The following is a 15978-nucleotide window of genomic DNA, read 5'->3' as shown; positions in this document are numbered from 1 at the left end:
CAGTAAGTTCTACAACACCTAACAAAACCTCAAATTGTCTCTCGTTTGTTTAATCTGCTCAAAAATAAAGTGTAAACGTACTAATTATGGACGAGGGCCGTCGATTAATATGAATCAAGCAAATTAAAACTCAGAACTCACCATCAACACCATGGAAATGTTGGACGCCATGCAGTCTCATCATCTCGCTCTCATTGCCTGAAGCTATGATAGGATAGGAGGCCTGCCGGAAACGGAAACCTTATCCTAGCTCACTCCTCGACACCGGCTGTGAAGTTGTGAACTTGTTGTTTCCACATCATGCCTCAACATCGTCGCTGTGTGTTTGGTTGCGCGAATTTCATCACTCTTTTCCCCTTTCCCCATAACGAACCCTATCCGCGGCTTCGGCAACAATGGCTGGAGTTCACACATTTTGATGAAGGGGGTGTTTTCAACAACTCGCGTTTGTGTGAGAGGCACTTCTCAGATGGCTGCTTTGAAAACAAAGGCCAATTCACTGCAGGATTCGCAAGCCGCCTTTTGCTGTCCAAAGACGCGATACCATCTATTTACACGGTTGGCAACTCTCCTCCACCAAAGGTAAGTAATTCTACTCTCGTTTCATTTGTAGTTAATGTAGTCGTTTCAGAGGTATATGAACTAAGTAATGATTTGTTCTTTTATGTGTTTTCAGCCAACCACTAGAGACTTTGGATGCCAGTGCGTTGTACTGGTGGTGAAAAAGACAGCCAATGTGCAAGCAAATCTGAAACCACAGATAAGAAGCGCAGGTGTGTGTGACTGTCTGTGTGTCTGTCTGTCTGTCATGCAATCAAAGTTATATTTTGCTTGCAGTCACCCATATGTTCTGTAATTGTGTGTACGAGAGAGAGAGACAAAGTAATATTGGGTATGGTTGTACACATTAGGCCTATAATATAGGAAACTGAGTTGACTAAAGTGGTAGTAAGCTGGGGGGTCAAATCAATATATGGAATGAATTATGTTCTGGCCATATATGGAGCGTGTAAACGCTGGCCGATGTGTAACAGTTTTTTTTTTTTTTTTTTTTTTACAGTGCACTATTACCAGGAACATAGGTTGCCAGACTGACCCCCCAAGGAAGAAATCTGTTGGCACCCAGATTAAGAAGACTTACTTTAGAAGTGAAGGTTTGTAAAAAAGAAAAAAAGAAAAATCACACCCATGTGAAGTGAGATGCGGTCTTATCATCATCTCATTCCGGCCGATCACAATTTGCGTCCTCACTTGTCTTCAATGTTTGTGTTTACACAAACACTCAAAGCTGGGCATAGAAATTAATATTTCTGGTAATTTAGCAAGTAAGTGTGTATTCTAGTTATTTCTATGGCCTGTCAGAATATCTATTCTTTTAATGTGTAATTTTGGTAGCTACGTGAATTTTTGCTATCTGAAGCCTTTATAGTTTGGTATAACTCATCTTCTTTAACCATGCTATGTTTTCTAATTAGCTACTCAGACAAGTCTGTGTTCTGAGAGTGTTGGCGTTGGCCCACCAGTTGACTGGAAAAGATCACCTTCGCTCCTCACTTCAACATACCCAGAGTCCTTTCAACCCTCAAAATGCAGGCTGACCCTAGATGATGATGATGAATGTTATGGAGACTCCATTGAGGTCACACTATCGTAAGTCAGCTCCAATGCATAACAGTAATGGCCAGTGAATAGAACTACTGCACTAGTGTAGTAGTATAATATAATAGTACTAATATAACAGTCACTTTTGATATTGATGACATCATTTGTTTAGTGTTTCATGTCCTCTTTCTCTCTCATGCAGAAAGTGGAGGAGTCAGCAAATAGAGAAGGTATTTAAATTGCTCGCTGTGTGTTATGTCCTGATCTCAATTAAACTTGAACATTTTGTAAATGAATCTGCTAACCAACTAACTAAAACTATATCACCTACCATTATCTACCCACTAGGAATCCATATAGGCCTAAACCTTTGCCCTGACAATAGAAATGTAACAATGAGGGAATCACTCCAACTGCAGACATACAGTAACTGCTCATCTCTTCTCCATAATTTACAGGCAGTGCCCTCAGGTGACGCTCTGAACTCCACCAATGACCCAGAGAGTTCTGCTGATGCCATCGCTGAGGTTATTGTTTTTGATCCCCTGGAGCACCACAATACAAACGACAAGCTTCCAGATGAAGGACCAGACGGCGAGCTGGATAGTGGAGATCACAATTCAGACATCGATTGGGATCTCCCAGACAACAGTGAGTCGGATACAGATGAGAAACATGACAATCTCCGCAAGCTGTGTTCTGAATGCGGAATGTTTTTCTACAGTCAGTCTCACACATGTAGGTACAAAAAGCCCCTTTCTTGTATTGTGTGTGGAAAGAGATATTACTGTGAGGTTAATCTAAAAACCCACAGCAAGATCCACCAGGATGGCTACAAGCATGGTTGTAAGTACTGCTGCGCAACCTTCAGAACAAGATCAGACAAACTTGTCCATGAGCAGAGCCATCTCCCTGCAGAGAAGCCCTATCAATGTCCTGACTGTCCAGAGGTGTTTGCCAAGATGCGAGAGCGCAATGACCACCTGGTGACTCACAGAGGTCCCAAAAGATATATTTGTCTCATATGCAACATGGATTTTCCAAATAATTTTTATCTGGAAAGGCATGTAGCTGTGCACACAAAGGTAAAGAAGTTTGTATGTGAGGTGTGCCAGCGCTCATTCACCCAGTCAAACCACCTGAAATCCCACATGCGTGTCCACACAGGAGAGAAACCCTATCAGTGTCACCACTGTGACAAGTCCTTTAATCACAATGTTAGCCTGAAGAGTCACATTCAGCGTTATCATGGCCAAGTCCCTGACCCAGGGATGAAAATTCAGATGGAGAAGACAAGTAGAAATGAGTCTGAAACAGAAAAAGATGAGACAAATGAAATGGAAAGCAGTGCTGTTGATGCTGAGGAGGATGAGAAAATTAAGGACACATTATGCAACACTGAGGAGGAGGAGGAGGTACAAAAAGAAGAAGGATGTACACTTAAATATAATAGGCCCACAGGCAGACCTAGAGGAAGGCCTACGAAAAATGCAGTGATCACTTCAGATGACGTGAACCAATTGAAGAGACAGATATGCATCAGAGATGAGAATGAGGAAGGTCAGGGCAGCAGTGACTCGGCAGAAGAGGAGCAAGAGCATGACAGTGACTCAGATTTTGACCCAGCGGGGCAGAGAAGCAAGAAAAAGAACATGGCCCAATCCTGTAAGGTCAGAGGTAGATGTAGAGGAATGCAAAGGTAGAAAGAATCCAAGAGATGGGTCAAATGTGGAGAACAAATTTCACTGCGGTAACGTGTGTGGCAAATCGTACGACTTTGACTTTATTTTTGCTGTCCTGTAAATCAGTGGTCCTCCACGTGGGGTCCAGGAGTCCCGGAGAGGGTTTACAAATTATTACAGGTTATTGTTTCAGTAAATACAACTATCTCCTAACAAACGAATCATTTTAATTGTATGTTCTATACAATTAAAAGGTTTTATTTGCTCTGACCAAGGACTCTAGGAGATTGAAGAATGTGTTAAGACTGCTTTGCAGACCTACAGTACTTCAATGGAGAGTGATGAGTAAAGTTGCAACTTTGATGAGCTACTGAAAGCAAAGTAGTTATAGAAATAGAAAATCTGATTATGTTCAGCATGATCAAAATACAAGGTACATTTATTTTATATTTTATCTTTATGAGAATGAGTGCCTGGCTTCCTTCTTTCCTCATTTTCTGCTGCATTTAATGTGTGCACCAGACTGAATTATAGTTGTTCTGTTCCATTCTCAGTGGACAAGAGGCTGCAGGACTATGTCTATAATACATAGCAAATCCAGAACTTATAGAAGACAACTACAGTAGTTTGGAATACAGAGCACCTTTCTATTTGGCCCTAAGGTAAAGTCTATTTCAACAATTGTATTCTAATGAAAATGCTCAATCTATCATAAAATAGCTCTTGGTGTATTCTGTTTCTAGCGAATCCTTTCCATTTGATGTCAGTTTTGTTGCAACATGCATTCTCATTTCAAAGGAAGTACCTCCACAGATTGTCTGATAAGGCTCACAACACGAGTATAAACTGCTAACTGAACAAGCTTTACATTAATTATTCTCATAAGTCGAGGGGAAAAAAGCAATCTGATTTAGCATGTACATACAGCTCTCATGTACATACAGCAACATCCATGACTTCATATGAGCACACTGAGATGTTTCATAAGTTTAATAAATCTTTAGTCTTCAATAATAAAAAAGGCGTCTTATTTCATAAAATCTGTTTCTGACTATTCTGTATTGACTTTCATGACATTTTGTGCAGATTAGGTCCCCAGTTGCTTCCTTTGAAGTGCTTCAATACATCCACAGTCCGACTAGATGTACTGCTCAAAGTCTTCTATGACCACAGTCACAGTATTAATCAAATCTCTAACTACCGGTAGTTAAAATCAAGGAATGGCTTCCGTTATTAGACTTCTACCAGTGTTCTCAGGCTCATCTGCCAGGGAACACTCTCAGCAACAGATACACGGAGCCTGCAGGACTTCCTCCACAGGCAATGATGAAAAGATCAGTAAGTACGTTTTATTTATATAGCACTGCTCACAGAGAAGATTCACAAAGTGCACGCAATAAAACAAGGAAAATGTATACAGAACAGAAAAAAGCCTATAAATTGAACAGGACAAAAACAATAACAAACATTGAAATAAAACCATGAAACATCTGGAAAAGGTAAAGGGGGGGGGGGGGGGAAGGAAGGTAGAGTGGCTGGATGGTAACCACAAGGTTGCCAGTTTGAACCTGGGCTCCCCCTGAGTTAGTGTCCTTGAGCAAGACACTGAACTGAACTTGCTCCTGATGTCCTGGTTGGTGCCTTGCATGGTTTTCTCCGCCATCGGTGTATGAATGTGTGTGTGAATGGGTGAATGTAATGCACAATCTGTAAAGCACTTTGGATAAAGGCGCTATATAAATGCACCATTTACCATTAGGTAGGCTATCCAACAAATGCATCCATGCTTTCAAAAACGGTTCCAAACTGTACATTGTGAATGTTTTTTGTTTTTTTTACCACGACTAGGTTAAATCCAACACTTGGATGCATCAATGCTTTAAAAAACAGATCCAAACTGTCATGAATGTTTATTACTTACACAGCTTGTTAGAATTGTTGATTAGACTACGAGTCTTGGAAATTGCATGAGAGCTTGTAGATCTAGCATGACACCATATGACAGGCTAAATTAGGCTTCAATCTCCTCAATGCGGGATTGTGCGTGTATTGCTGCCAGCTAGTGGTTGAATGAAGTTCATGTCCACGTAGGCTACCTGTATAAAAGGTGTAGAGTGGAGTCCACTGGTTGCTTTCACGTCAGCTTGGTGAAAAAATCTTTGTTGGACCGCTGACTCTCTACTCCCATGGTAACTCACTCACATGTAAGGTGTCATAATGGGCCTTTGGATGTGATGTTGAGTTGCTTGACTTGCCCCAGTTTGTTACCTTGGGTGGAATAATGCATGTTCATTAGTAATTTATCAGTCTTCATTCAGGGCACCCAGTGATTGCTTTTTGTTTAAACTGTCGACTGTTCATGGAGTGGTTACCTAAACCTTCTACCGCCTTATCAAGTGGGCTAACTATTGGACCCTTATGAAGGTATACTTGACTGTTTACAGTTTTTTTGATAACCACATGGACCACAGCAGTGCTTCCTCTTCTTTGTATTCAACATCCTGAGTTGCTGCTGCTAATCTCACTTCATCGGCAGGGTGAACGGTGCATGCCGACGCATTTCCACACCGTTTTAGCAATATCTTGGCTGCCCCAGACCGAATCTTGGGGACGTGCAATGGTCTGTTCTTTCCTTTTGACCAGGCTTTTGGTGCCCTCCAAAACTTGGTGCCATGGTCTGCTGCCCCTAAAGCCTGTGTTTTAATTGGGGCCTGCTTCCGCATCACCCGTGAATTGATATCCACCAAAACAAATTCCACATCAACTGCAAGTTAGTTTTGGCAAAATATACAGTATTATTGAATGTTATGAATATTCTCCGTAACGGCAGTCTAGAGGATTGTAACTCTCATTGGCTCTGGTTCACAAGGCAGGGTCTATTTAACTTGCATGTGCCAATCACTGGCCTAGCCTTTGCTCACAGGAGGCATACTGCTGCAGAGCATCCAATAAGTCCTTGTAAGACACGTCTATATGGGAAGGCAGGGAAATGAACTCGGTGAGTCTGATGTGCCATGGAAGGAATCCCAGCGTGCTGTCCACTGGGCCAAACTTGACCACCACCTCAGGGTCTGGAATATTCTTTGACTCTCTGAGGAGTGCATCTAGCATGCTGATGTTGATGTCTGTGGAGCTCCTCTCTTTCTGTTCCACAGCGCGACACATCTTCTGGGCTGCCGCAACGATGCTCTGTTTTCCATCCGCTGGTGACAGAACTGTCACCACGGGCTGACCGGACAGTGCTTGATGCTGATGCTTGTTATTCCCATTGCTGAAGAACTGCATGTTATAGTTAGAATCCTCTGGTCCCAGCAGGTCCCGTTGCTGCCTCTGTATCTCCTCCAGGAGGTGGGAGCTGTTCTTCGAGAAAACTCCTCGACTATCGTACACGCTGACATAAGATATGCCGACAGCCATGCACCAAACGACGAGGGTTGCAGTGTGCGTGTAGCTCAGCTCCTCTTCGGCTATCAACAAGCCTATGTGAAGGGGCAGCTTCTCCAGAGATTTCCCGTCGGCGCTGAACTGAACACGGATGCGACCTCCTGAGTGTTTACAGGTCGCCTGGGCAACCACCTTGTAGTGGTCCGGGAATCCGACAAGTGCGATCGGCAGGAGAAGCACTGCCCACTCCCACAGCCATCCATTCCAGTTCTGAAGCTGGAGTCGGAACCAAGTGATTATCAACCTGTGGAGGTGAAGGAATACATGCAACAACCGCCACACCAACTTGTATATGAGCTCCATGGTTTAACCCTGTCAAAGGATAGTGGTTAGAAGTCACAACACGGCTAGATTTGCTTCATTGTGACGGATACGGCCCGAGTCACTGGCATAACGTTGCTGCCGTCACCTCAGTCCTCCGGCTGTGATCGGACCGCCTCCACCGAATGTGATAAAGTCAGGATTGAGTGGCTTGAAAGGTGGATTGAAGATGTCATAATGATGACATCAGTGTGAACCTCCATATTTGTTTCAGTGGATTAGAGCTAAATAATTTGGTTGAGTCCAAGATTCCATACTACATAGTGCTTACATGCCAAAATAGTATGAGATGTCTGAAATATTAGTAGCTAGTATATAAAGCACATTTGGGAAATGGGAAATTACAGTATGCAACAGTTGTATATGGTGTTGTCACTGTCGTGTGGAACCCATATTTGGACATCAATATGACATCATATTGATGACATAGGCTATGTTATTTAATGAGACATGTAATCCATTTTATTTACAATACAGAAGTAATATGAAGGATGTGATGGCTGCAGGTCAGAGAAGATACGCTGTAGATCTTAGCCCAGCCTAGCCTAAATGGTTTACAGCAAGGAAGCTCTGAGAAGGAAGTGAAGTGGTCACGTGACTGGGCTGCGCCATGACACTTTCATGGACACTTTCATGGGAGCCAAACTCACACAGGAAGTGCAATGAATACATGTCAGTGAATGGAGCCGGCTGGACCAGCTCATAACAAACATTGTTCATGAACAATTGAGACCTTTTGTAAAGTAATCACTTCTGGAAAATAACAGAAGACATATCACAGGTTGTTTTCTAATCACTTACTTTTCGACAGACAGGAAACGGTGGGAAGTCTCGCGATACTTGGTGCGTTCAGAAATGTACTTTGTACTTTATGGTATCTCTATTTTTATAGAGATGCCATACCTCTATAAAAATTACACCGTGTACACATCGAATAACAACACATCAGCCAATAATGTGTTACATGTCTTCTGTTATTTTCCAGAAGTGATTACTTTACAAAAGGTCTCAATTGTTCATAAATAATGTTTGTTCATGAGCTGGTCACTGAGCTCTCATTGACTCCAATGCATTCTGCCAAACTTCCGGGTAGTTTGGCTCCCATGAAAGTGTCCATGAAAGTGTCATGGCGCGGCCCAGTCACGTGACCACTTCACTTCCTTCTCAGAGCTTCCTTGGTTTACAGTAAACTGTATGTTCTATTGTTCTTACATAATACATAGTACATACTATGGGCATAGGAGAGCTTTGTCTGTGTGAGTTGTAGCCATGATTTGATTGGCTGATCACCCATAGCGATGATTTGATTGGCTGATTAAAGTACATATTGAGGATAAAAAGTCAGGGCAGAAAATTAAAGACACCAATTGTGATTGACCGGAACCACATTTGTGGTGATTTGATTAGCTGAACATGGAATGTGATGTATGATGATAAGAGCGCACCTCACTTCACACAAGTGTGATTGTTTTATTATTACTTAGAAATAATCCGCAAAGGATTTTGTGCGGGCCCCAGTCACTCACTTAACAGTAAACAAACCAGCATGGGCCTACAGTGAAAGACTATCACTACATCAACAGTAACCAAGTACCAACAACCTGTAATATAAGAAAATCTCATCACTCTTTTATCATCTTACAACATGATGTAAAACAAACATTGAGACAAAGCAAACATTAAATTATCTTTATTGTCGTTTTTAAAACCAACATTGAACTAAAAAAAACATTAAACCTATATATAGGAGGTGCTAGTGCCCCTCAAAAAAGAAGTAATGTAAAATATTACCTAAGAAAGTCAAACATTTTGACTTCTACAAAACCTTGCTTGGCTATTTTAACAGTATTTGTCTGTGGAACCAACCAAGTCAAACAAAATGTAATGCCCCAACTCTTGTTCTTGTCAGGCTGAGGGCTCCCCAGTTCAAATATGGCCTGAGAAGTTTGAGAACCCTTCTGCTAAGTAACATTGCATTTATACACCAGACCACAAAATGTGTCACACCGCTTTGGTATGTGGCCTAAATTACCATAGTTTGTATAATTTGACACCTTTTATCTAATATTTGTTTTGGTTATATTCCCAGTCCCACAAGATGGAAATATTTGGAGCATTTCTATAGTTGATATCTCTCGATAAGTAGACTTTAGGAATGAGAGCTTTGTTTAATAAAACCCCTAGAAGACAAAATAAAATATTAATCAAATAAAATAAAACATGCTAATATTATGACTGGTGGGTTTCTTAGAAGGAAAAGCCATGGAAACCTTATTATTACTTATTTATAATGTGTGAAGAAATTGTGATTTGATGTCTAACAGTGACACCATGTGGAATAACTGAGTAACTGCCTCCTCTAACCAGATGTGGACCAAATCCCCTGCTAAACCAGGTATGTGTATGGTATAGACTTCTACTGTACACTCAATACTTTGAGCTGAATAGTTTGACATTAATTGTGTTGTGTTTGTTATGCCCATGAAGCATGCAGTAGTAAGGGTTTCAGATGTTTTCACCCCAATTTACAGTTGGCCTAGACCCTAGTAGTATTGATTAGAGCTAGGATCTTGGAGATCTGGATCTTATCTCATGGTTGTACAGAGCCACAGATTTGACCGCTAGGCCTATATGGTCTTCTCAAGAAATGGGACCGACCGACTTCAAACTTGGTGCAACGCATCGGCAAGGACTCAAGGGAGTGCAATGCCCGAAGTGAGTCATTCGGATATGTGTCCAGAACTGCCGATCCGACCAATGTGTCCAAATGACATCAGGGAACTCCATATATTGGCATAAAGGTGACATGGACTGACGGATACAAAGATCTCCATACAGGTACTAGTAAACCATATTGTCTTAACCCATGTGCGTATGTCATAGCAAAGTAATGACAAACATTAGTTAATTCTGGATAGGGCTATCTATATTCTGTCCTAACATTTGCAATAACATTAACAAGTTATCCTGGGACAAGCTGTGCTTGACATCCTTGTCAAGCACAGCTTGAAGGTATTCCACAGGATTTGAGGTCATGGTAAATCTGTTTACTGTTATTCTTTCCGTCTTTTCTTTCCGGCTCGTTTCAGCCTGGCCTATTTTGGTCATGTTGATCAGCTATTGTCACTATTTGACAGTCCTCAGTGATGCCATCACTGAGGTTTCACACATTTCCACAAACTTTAAAAACAAAATGGCACTTCTACAAGCTCACAAAAGGTTTTCTCCAGTTTTCACAAGTTGGAAAAAGGCAAAAGAAAAAGGCAAATGTAAAAAAGAAATCTTGTCGATTGGCTATTTTTGCCGTATGTGACACCCTAATAAGAGTAAGTAGCCTATAAAATAGGTTTTAAGTGGTTAACTGATTAGATTTAAAAAGAAAAAAGCCTGTATACCCCAACATATCTGTATAGACTGTCACTAGAGCATATGCGCTCTAGAGCGTATGCGCATGCATAAAGTGAGTGGCAAAGTGAGTTTAAGGTTGTTTAATGTTGTAAGATAAACTTTTCTCAGTAGGTGTTCCTGCATAACTTCCGGCTATGATGATGATGTCACGTGCACACCCTCTCTATACCCAAATACTGCCCAGACTGTCCTGTACATGACAGTGACAGGACGTGCAGGGATATCACCTGATCCCATATGCTACTTCTAGTGTAATTCAGTCCAGCTAAGAGGTATTAATTATAGGAGTATATGAGAGGTGTTGACATGGTCCTGCTCCAATGTTGAATGTTCTATCTGGTGTGGACAAAGAATACCACATTGTATGGTTTTTGCTTTCACGAGTTGCTGCACTCCGTCACTTGCCTCGACCTCTTTGCTTCTTGTAACTGTAACTGTAAGAAGAAGCCTCTTTAGGTTGAGAAAGTCTGAGACTGTAGCTTAATTTAGCTGCAAGCCACTGCCATGGACTGGTCAAGGCACTAGGATAATCAGTTACTGCTGCTGCCAAGCTATGTACTCCTTCCTAGTTGCAGACCTGTCTTGAACCTGATCTATTTAACTAGTTGTGAAGAAACCTTGACCTTTGGGATCACGTTCCCTAAAAAATATAAGGCTTACAGTCTCTCGAAAGCAGAATTCTACATTGTAAGCATGTTGGATACATGCATGTGAATATCGGTGTATTGGTGTGTCTCCTGCATTGGCCCACTGTTTGGAAACCTCTGTTCTAGCCAATTAGGCTTACTAGTGTCTTATAATTCCTTATAAATGAACCAATACTATTATCACTAAGTAAGTAACACACATCGGTGATTTTATACAACACTAGTATTAACCAATCCATTAATACCCAATCTTACATCTTGGTAATGCTTTATTTACACTACAAACTACAGTATAACTAACACATATCAGGGATCACGGGAAAAGGCAAGTTAAAGCAAGCAGGCAGCAGCACACGACAATCAGGATGTAATCAGATCAGGCATACGTTGTGATCGGCTCATTAAAAGCCAAGCCAAGTGCAAACACAATCCGTACGTGTTCACTTTAAGGACCACCTGCCCACAGAATAGTATGTCATCTGGTAATTATAGATGAACAATGTACTATTGCAATGAATTTAGCAGACACTATACTCTATTATATACTGCCAATGCAAACATGACCCACTTTAATTACATACTTCAGTTTACCGGTATATTAGTAGCTTAATTACTAGTATAAAAAAATTATGTCCAATGTTTATATTAAAATAATTGCAAAAAGAAAAAAAATAATTCCAATTAAAAATAGCAGATCTCAGTTTCACTGTACAAGCCGTTTGTACTTAGACATGCATGGACACTGGAAGGATCAACCAGGTAGATCGACAATTTTTGCTACTTTTGTGTGACATATGATGACATTTTTTTAAATACGGAGATAAGAGGTTTCTGCCCGACACTATATGCAAGGCCCTTTGGAATGAGTGTGAAAATATTGTGGCCCTCCCCATCATCTAAGTTGCCCACTCCTGACCTATAACAACAACAGGAGGTACTGCTCTGGAAACATTCCTGCATGTAGTACAGCGGCTAACAGCCATATTGTGAGAGAACCTTTCACTCGGTGATACAAGCGTGAAATTTGGCATGAACATGCCTCTGGGTCACCTCTTTAACTTTTTTAACCGAGCCAGCGAAAAATCCAATATGGCGGTCATTTTTCAAGATGGCCGCCAAATAAAAAAGGCCTTTTGTGGCGGTTCTGGACAACCGTGGGTGCGGCCGACTCGAGACCGGGCCCTGTGGGTGTGTGGAACGTGTGTGTCGAATTTGAAGTCGGTGGGGCGAACGGTTCTCGGGTTACGTGGATTACAGATGTACACAAATCGTGAAATATAGAAGATCATTGGAATGGTTGTTCGCTTGGTGATACAAGCGTGAAATTTGGCATGAACATGCCTCTGGGTCACCTCTTTAACTTTTTTAACCGAGCCATCCAAGAATCCATTATGGCGGTGCTATTTCAAGATGGCCGCCACATCTAAATGTTAGCCTATGTCTACATTTTCTTACAAATTTTAGGAATAAATTCACCATTATAGATAGATAGATAGATTTTTTTTTCTTTTTCTTTTTCTTTTTAATATATATATTTTATTCTTTATATATATATATTTTTATTATTTTCTTTTTCATACTGAAGTGGCTAGAGCCATATTGTGAGAGAATCTTTCACAAGGTTATACAAGCGTGAAATTTGGCATGAACATGCCTCTGGGTCACCTATTTAACTTTTTTAACCGAGCCAGCGAAAAATCCAATATGGCGGTCATTTTTCAAGATGGCCGCCAAATAAAAAAGGCCTTTTGTGGAGGTTCTGGACAACCGTGGGTGCGGCCGACTCGAGACCGGGCACTGCACTCCCTGTAGGTGTGTGGAACGTGCGTGTCGAATTTGAAGTCGGTGGGGCGAACGGTTCTCGGGTTACGTGGATTACAGATGTACACACGCACACAAAAATCGTGAAATATAGAAGATCATTGGAACGGTTGTTCGCTTGGTGATACAAGCGTGAAATTTGGCATGAACATGCCTCTGGGTCACCTCTTTAACTTTTTTAACCGAGCCAGCGAAAAATCCAATATGGCGGTCATTTTTCAAGATTGCCGCCAAATAAAAAGGGCCTTTTGTGGCAGTTCTGGACAACCGTGGGTGCGGCCGACTCGAGACCGGGCACTGCACTCCCTGTGGGTGTGTGGAACGTATGTGTTGAATTTGAAGTCGGTGGGGCGAACGGTTCTCGGGTTACGTGGATTACAGATGTACACACGCACACAAAAATCGTGAAATATAGAAGATCATTGGAACGGTTGTTCGCTTGGTGATACAAGCGTGAAATTTGGCATGAACATGCCTCTGGGTCACCTCTTTAACTTTTTTAACCGAGCCAGCGAAAAATCCAATATGGCGGTCATTTTTCAAGATGGCCGCCAAATAAAAAAGGCCTTTTGTGGCAGTTCTGGACAACCGTGGGTGCGGCCGACTCGAGACCGGGCACTGCACTCCCTGTGGGTGTGTGGAACGTGTGTGTCGAATTTGAAGTCGGTGGGGCGAACGGTTCTCGGGTTACGTGGATTACAGATGTACACACGCACACAAAAATCGTGAAATATAGAAGATCATTGGAACGGTTGTTCGCTTGGTGATACAAGCGTGGCATTTGGCATGAACATGCCTCTGGGTCACCTCTTTAACTTTTTTAACCGAGCCAGCGAAAAATCCAATATGGCGGTAATTTTTCAAGATGGCCGCCACATCTAAATGTTAGCCTATGTCTACATTTTCTTACAAATTTTAGGAATAAATTCACCATTATAGATGGATAGATAGATTTTTTTTTATTTTTATTTTATTTTGAATATATATATTTTATTCTTTATATATATATTTTTTTATTATTATTATTTTTTTCATACTGAAGTGGCTAGAGCCATATTGTGAGATAATCTTTCACAAGGTTATACAAGCGTGAAATTTGGCATGAACATGCCTCTGGGTCACCTCTTTAACTTTTTTAACCGAGCCAGCGAAAAATCCAATATGGCGGTCATTTTTCAAGATGGCCGCCAAATAAAAAAGGCCTTTTGTGGCGGTTCTGGACAACCGTGGGTGCGGCCGACTCGAGACCGGGCACTGCACTCCCTGTGGGTGTGTGGAACGTGTGTGTCGAATTTGAAGTCGGTGGGGCGAACGGTCCTCGGGTTACGTGGATTACAGATGTACACACGCACACAAAAATCGTGAAATATAGAAGATCATTGGAACGGTTGTTCGCTTGGTGATACAAGCGTGAAATTTGGCATGAACATGCCTCTGGGTCACCTCTTTAACTTTTTTAACCGAGCCAGCGAAAAATCCAATATGGCGGTCATTTTTCAAGATGGCCGCCAAATAAAAAAGGCCTTTTGTGGCAGTTCTGGACAACCGTGGGTGCGGCCGACTCGAGACCGGGCACTGCACTCCCTGTGGGTGTGTGGAACGTGTGTGTCGAATTTGAAGTCGGTGGGGCGAACGGTTCTCGGGTTACGTGGATTACAGATGTACACACGCACACAAAAATCGTGAAATATAGAAAATCATTGGAACGGTTGTTCGCTTGGTGATACAAGCGTGAAATGTGGCATGAACATGCCTCTGGGTCACCTCTTTAACTTTTTTAACCGAGCCAGCGAAAAATCCAATATGGCGGTCATTTTTCAAGATGGCCGCCAAATAAAAAAGGCCTTTTGTGGCGGTTCTGGACAACCGTGGGTGTGGCCGACTCGAGACCGGGCACTGCACTCCCTGTAGGTGTGTGGAACGTGTGTGTCGAATTTGAAGTCGGTGGGGCGAACGGTTCTCGGGTTACGTGGATTACAGATGTACACACGCACACAAAAATCGTGAAATATAGAAGATCATTGGAACGGTTGTTCGCTTGGTGATACAAGCGTGAAATTTGGCATGAACATGCCTCTGGGTCACCTCTTTAACTTTTTTAACCGAGCCAGCGAAAAATCCAATATGGCAGTCATTTTTCAAGATGGCCGCCAAATAAAAAAGGCCTTTTGTGGCGGTTCTGGACAACCGTGGGTGTGGCCGACTCGAGACCGGGCACTGCACTCCCTGTGGGTGTGTGGAACGTGTGTGTCAAATTTGAAATCGGTGGGGCGAACGGTTCTCGGGTTACGTGGATTACAGATGTACACACGCACACAAAATTTGTGCAATATAGCTGATCATTGGAACGGTTGTTCGCTTGGTGATACATTTGGTGACATTTGCCATGAACCTTCCTTTGGGTCACCTCTTTAACTTTTTTAACTGAGCCATCCAAGAATACAATATGGCGGTGCTATTTCAAGATGGCCGCCACATCTAAATGTTAGCCTATGTCTACATTTCTTACAAATTTTAGGAAAAATTTCACCATTATAGATAGATAGATAGATTTTTTATTCTTTATATATATATATATATTTTTTTTTTTGTTATTTTGTTTCATACTGAAGTGGCTAGAGCCATATTGTGAGAACCGTTCGCCCCACCGATTTCAAATTTGACACACACGTTCCACACACCCACAGGGAGTGCAGTGCCCGGTCTCGAGTCGGCCGCACCCACGGTTGTCCAGAACCGCCACAAAAGGCCTTTTTTATTTGGCGGCCATCTTGAAAAATGACCGCCATATTGGATTTTTCGCTGGCTCGGTTAAAAAAGTTAAAGAGGTGACCCAGAGGCATGTTCATGCCAAATTTCACGCTTGTATAACCTTGTGAAAGATTCTCTCACAATATGGCTCTAGCCACTTCAGTATGAAAAATAACAAAAATAACAAAAGAATAAAAAAATGATATAAAGAATAAAAGAAATATAGAAAAAATATAGAAGAACTATCTATCCATCTATAATGGTGAATTTTTTCCTAAAATGTGTAAGAAATGTAGACATAG

At 41.8% G+C, this 15978-nt stretch overlaps 2 protein-coding genes across 2 annotated transcripts; one reads left to right on the top strand and one right to left on the bottom strand.

Moving 5' to 3' along the window:
• Positions 1 to 300: 300 nt before the first annotated feature.
• On the top strand, positions 301 to 4203 carry LOC310862059 (uncharacterized protein; the record flags this gene model as incomplete). Its single annotated transcript, XM_083769796.1, has 5 exons — positions 301 to 582; positions 677 to 773; positions 1476 to 1650; positions 1805 to 1832; positions 2061 to 4203. The coding sequence occupies 5 exons, from the start codon at positions 301 to 303 to the stop codon at positions 3303 to 3305; spliced, it is 1827 nt and encodes a 608-aa protein (XP_083625922.1). The 3' UTR covers positions 3306 to 4203.
• Positions 4204 to 6182: 1979 nt separating this feature from the next.
• Positions 6183 to 7031, bottom strand: LOC310862413 (dehydrodolichyl diphosphate synthase complex subunit nus1-like; the record flags this gene model as incomplete). Its single annotated transcript, XM_083770311.1, has 1 exon — positions 6183 to 7031. One exon carries the CDS (start codon positions 7029 to 7031, stop codon positions 6183 to 6185), a length of 849 nt encoding a protein of 282 aa, XP_083626437.1.
• Between the last annotated feature and the right edge of the window lie 8947 nt (positions 7032 to 15978).

This window comes from Protomyctophum parallelum (genome assembly GCF_964188405.1).
Source record: "Protomyctophum parallelum genome assembly, chromosome: 7".
Lineage (NCBI taxonomy): Eukaryota > Metazoa > Chordata > Actinopteri > Myctophiformes > Myctophidae > Protomyctophum > Protomyctophum parallelum.
This window is presented reverse-complemented; position numbering and strand designations above follow the sequence as displayed.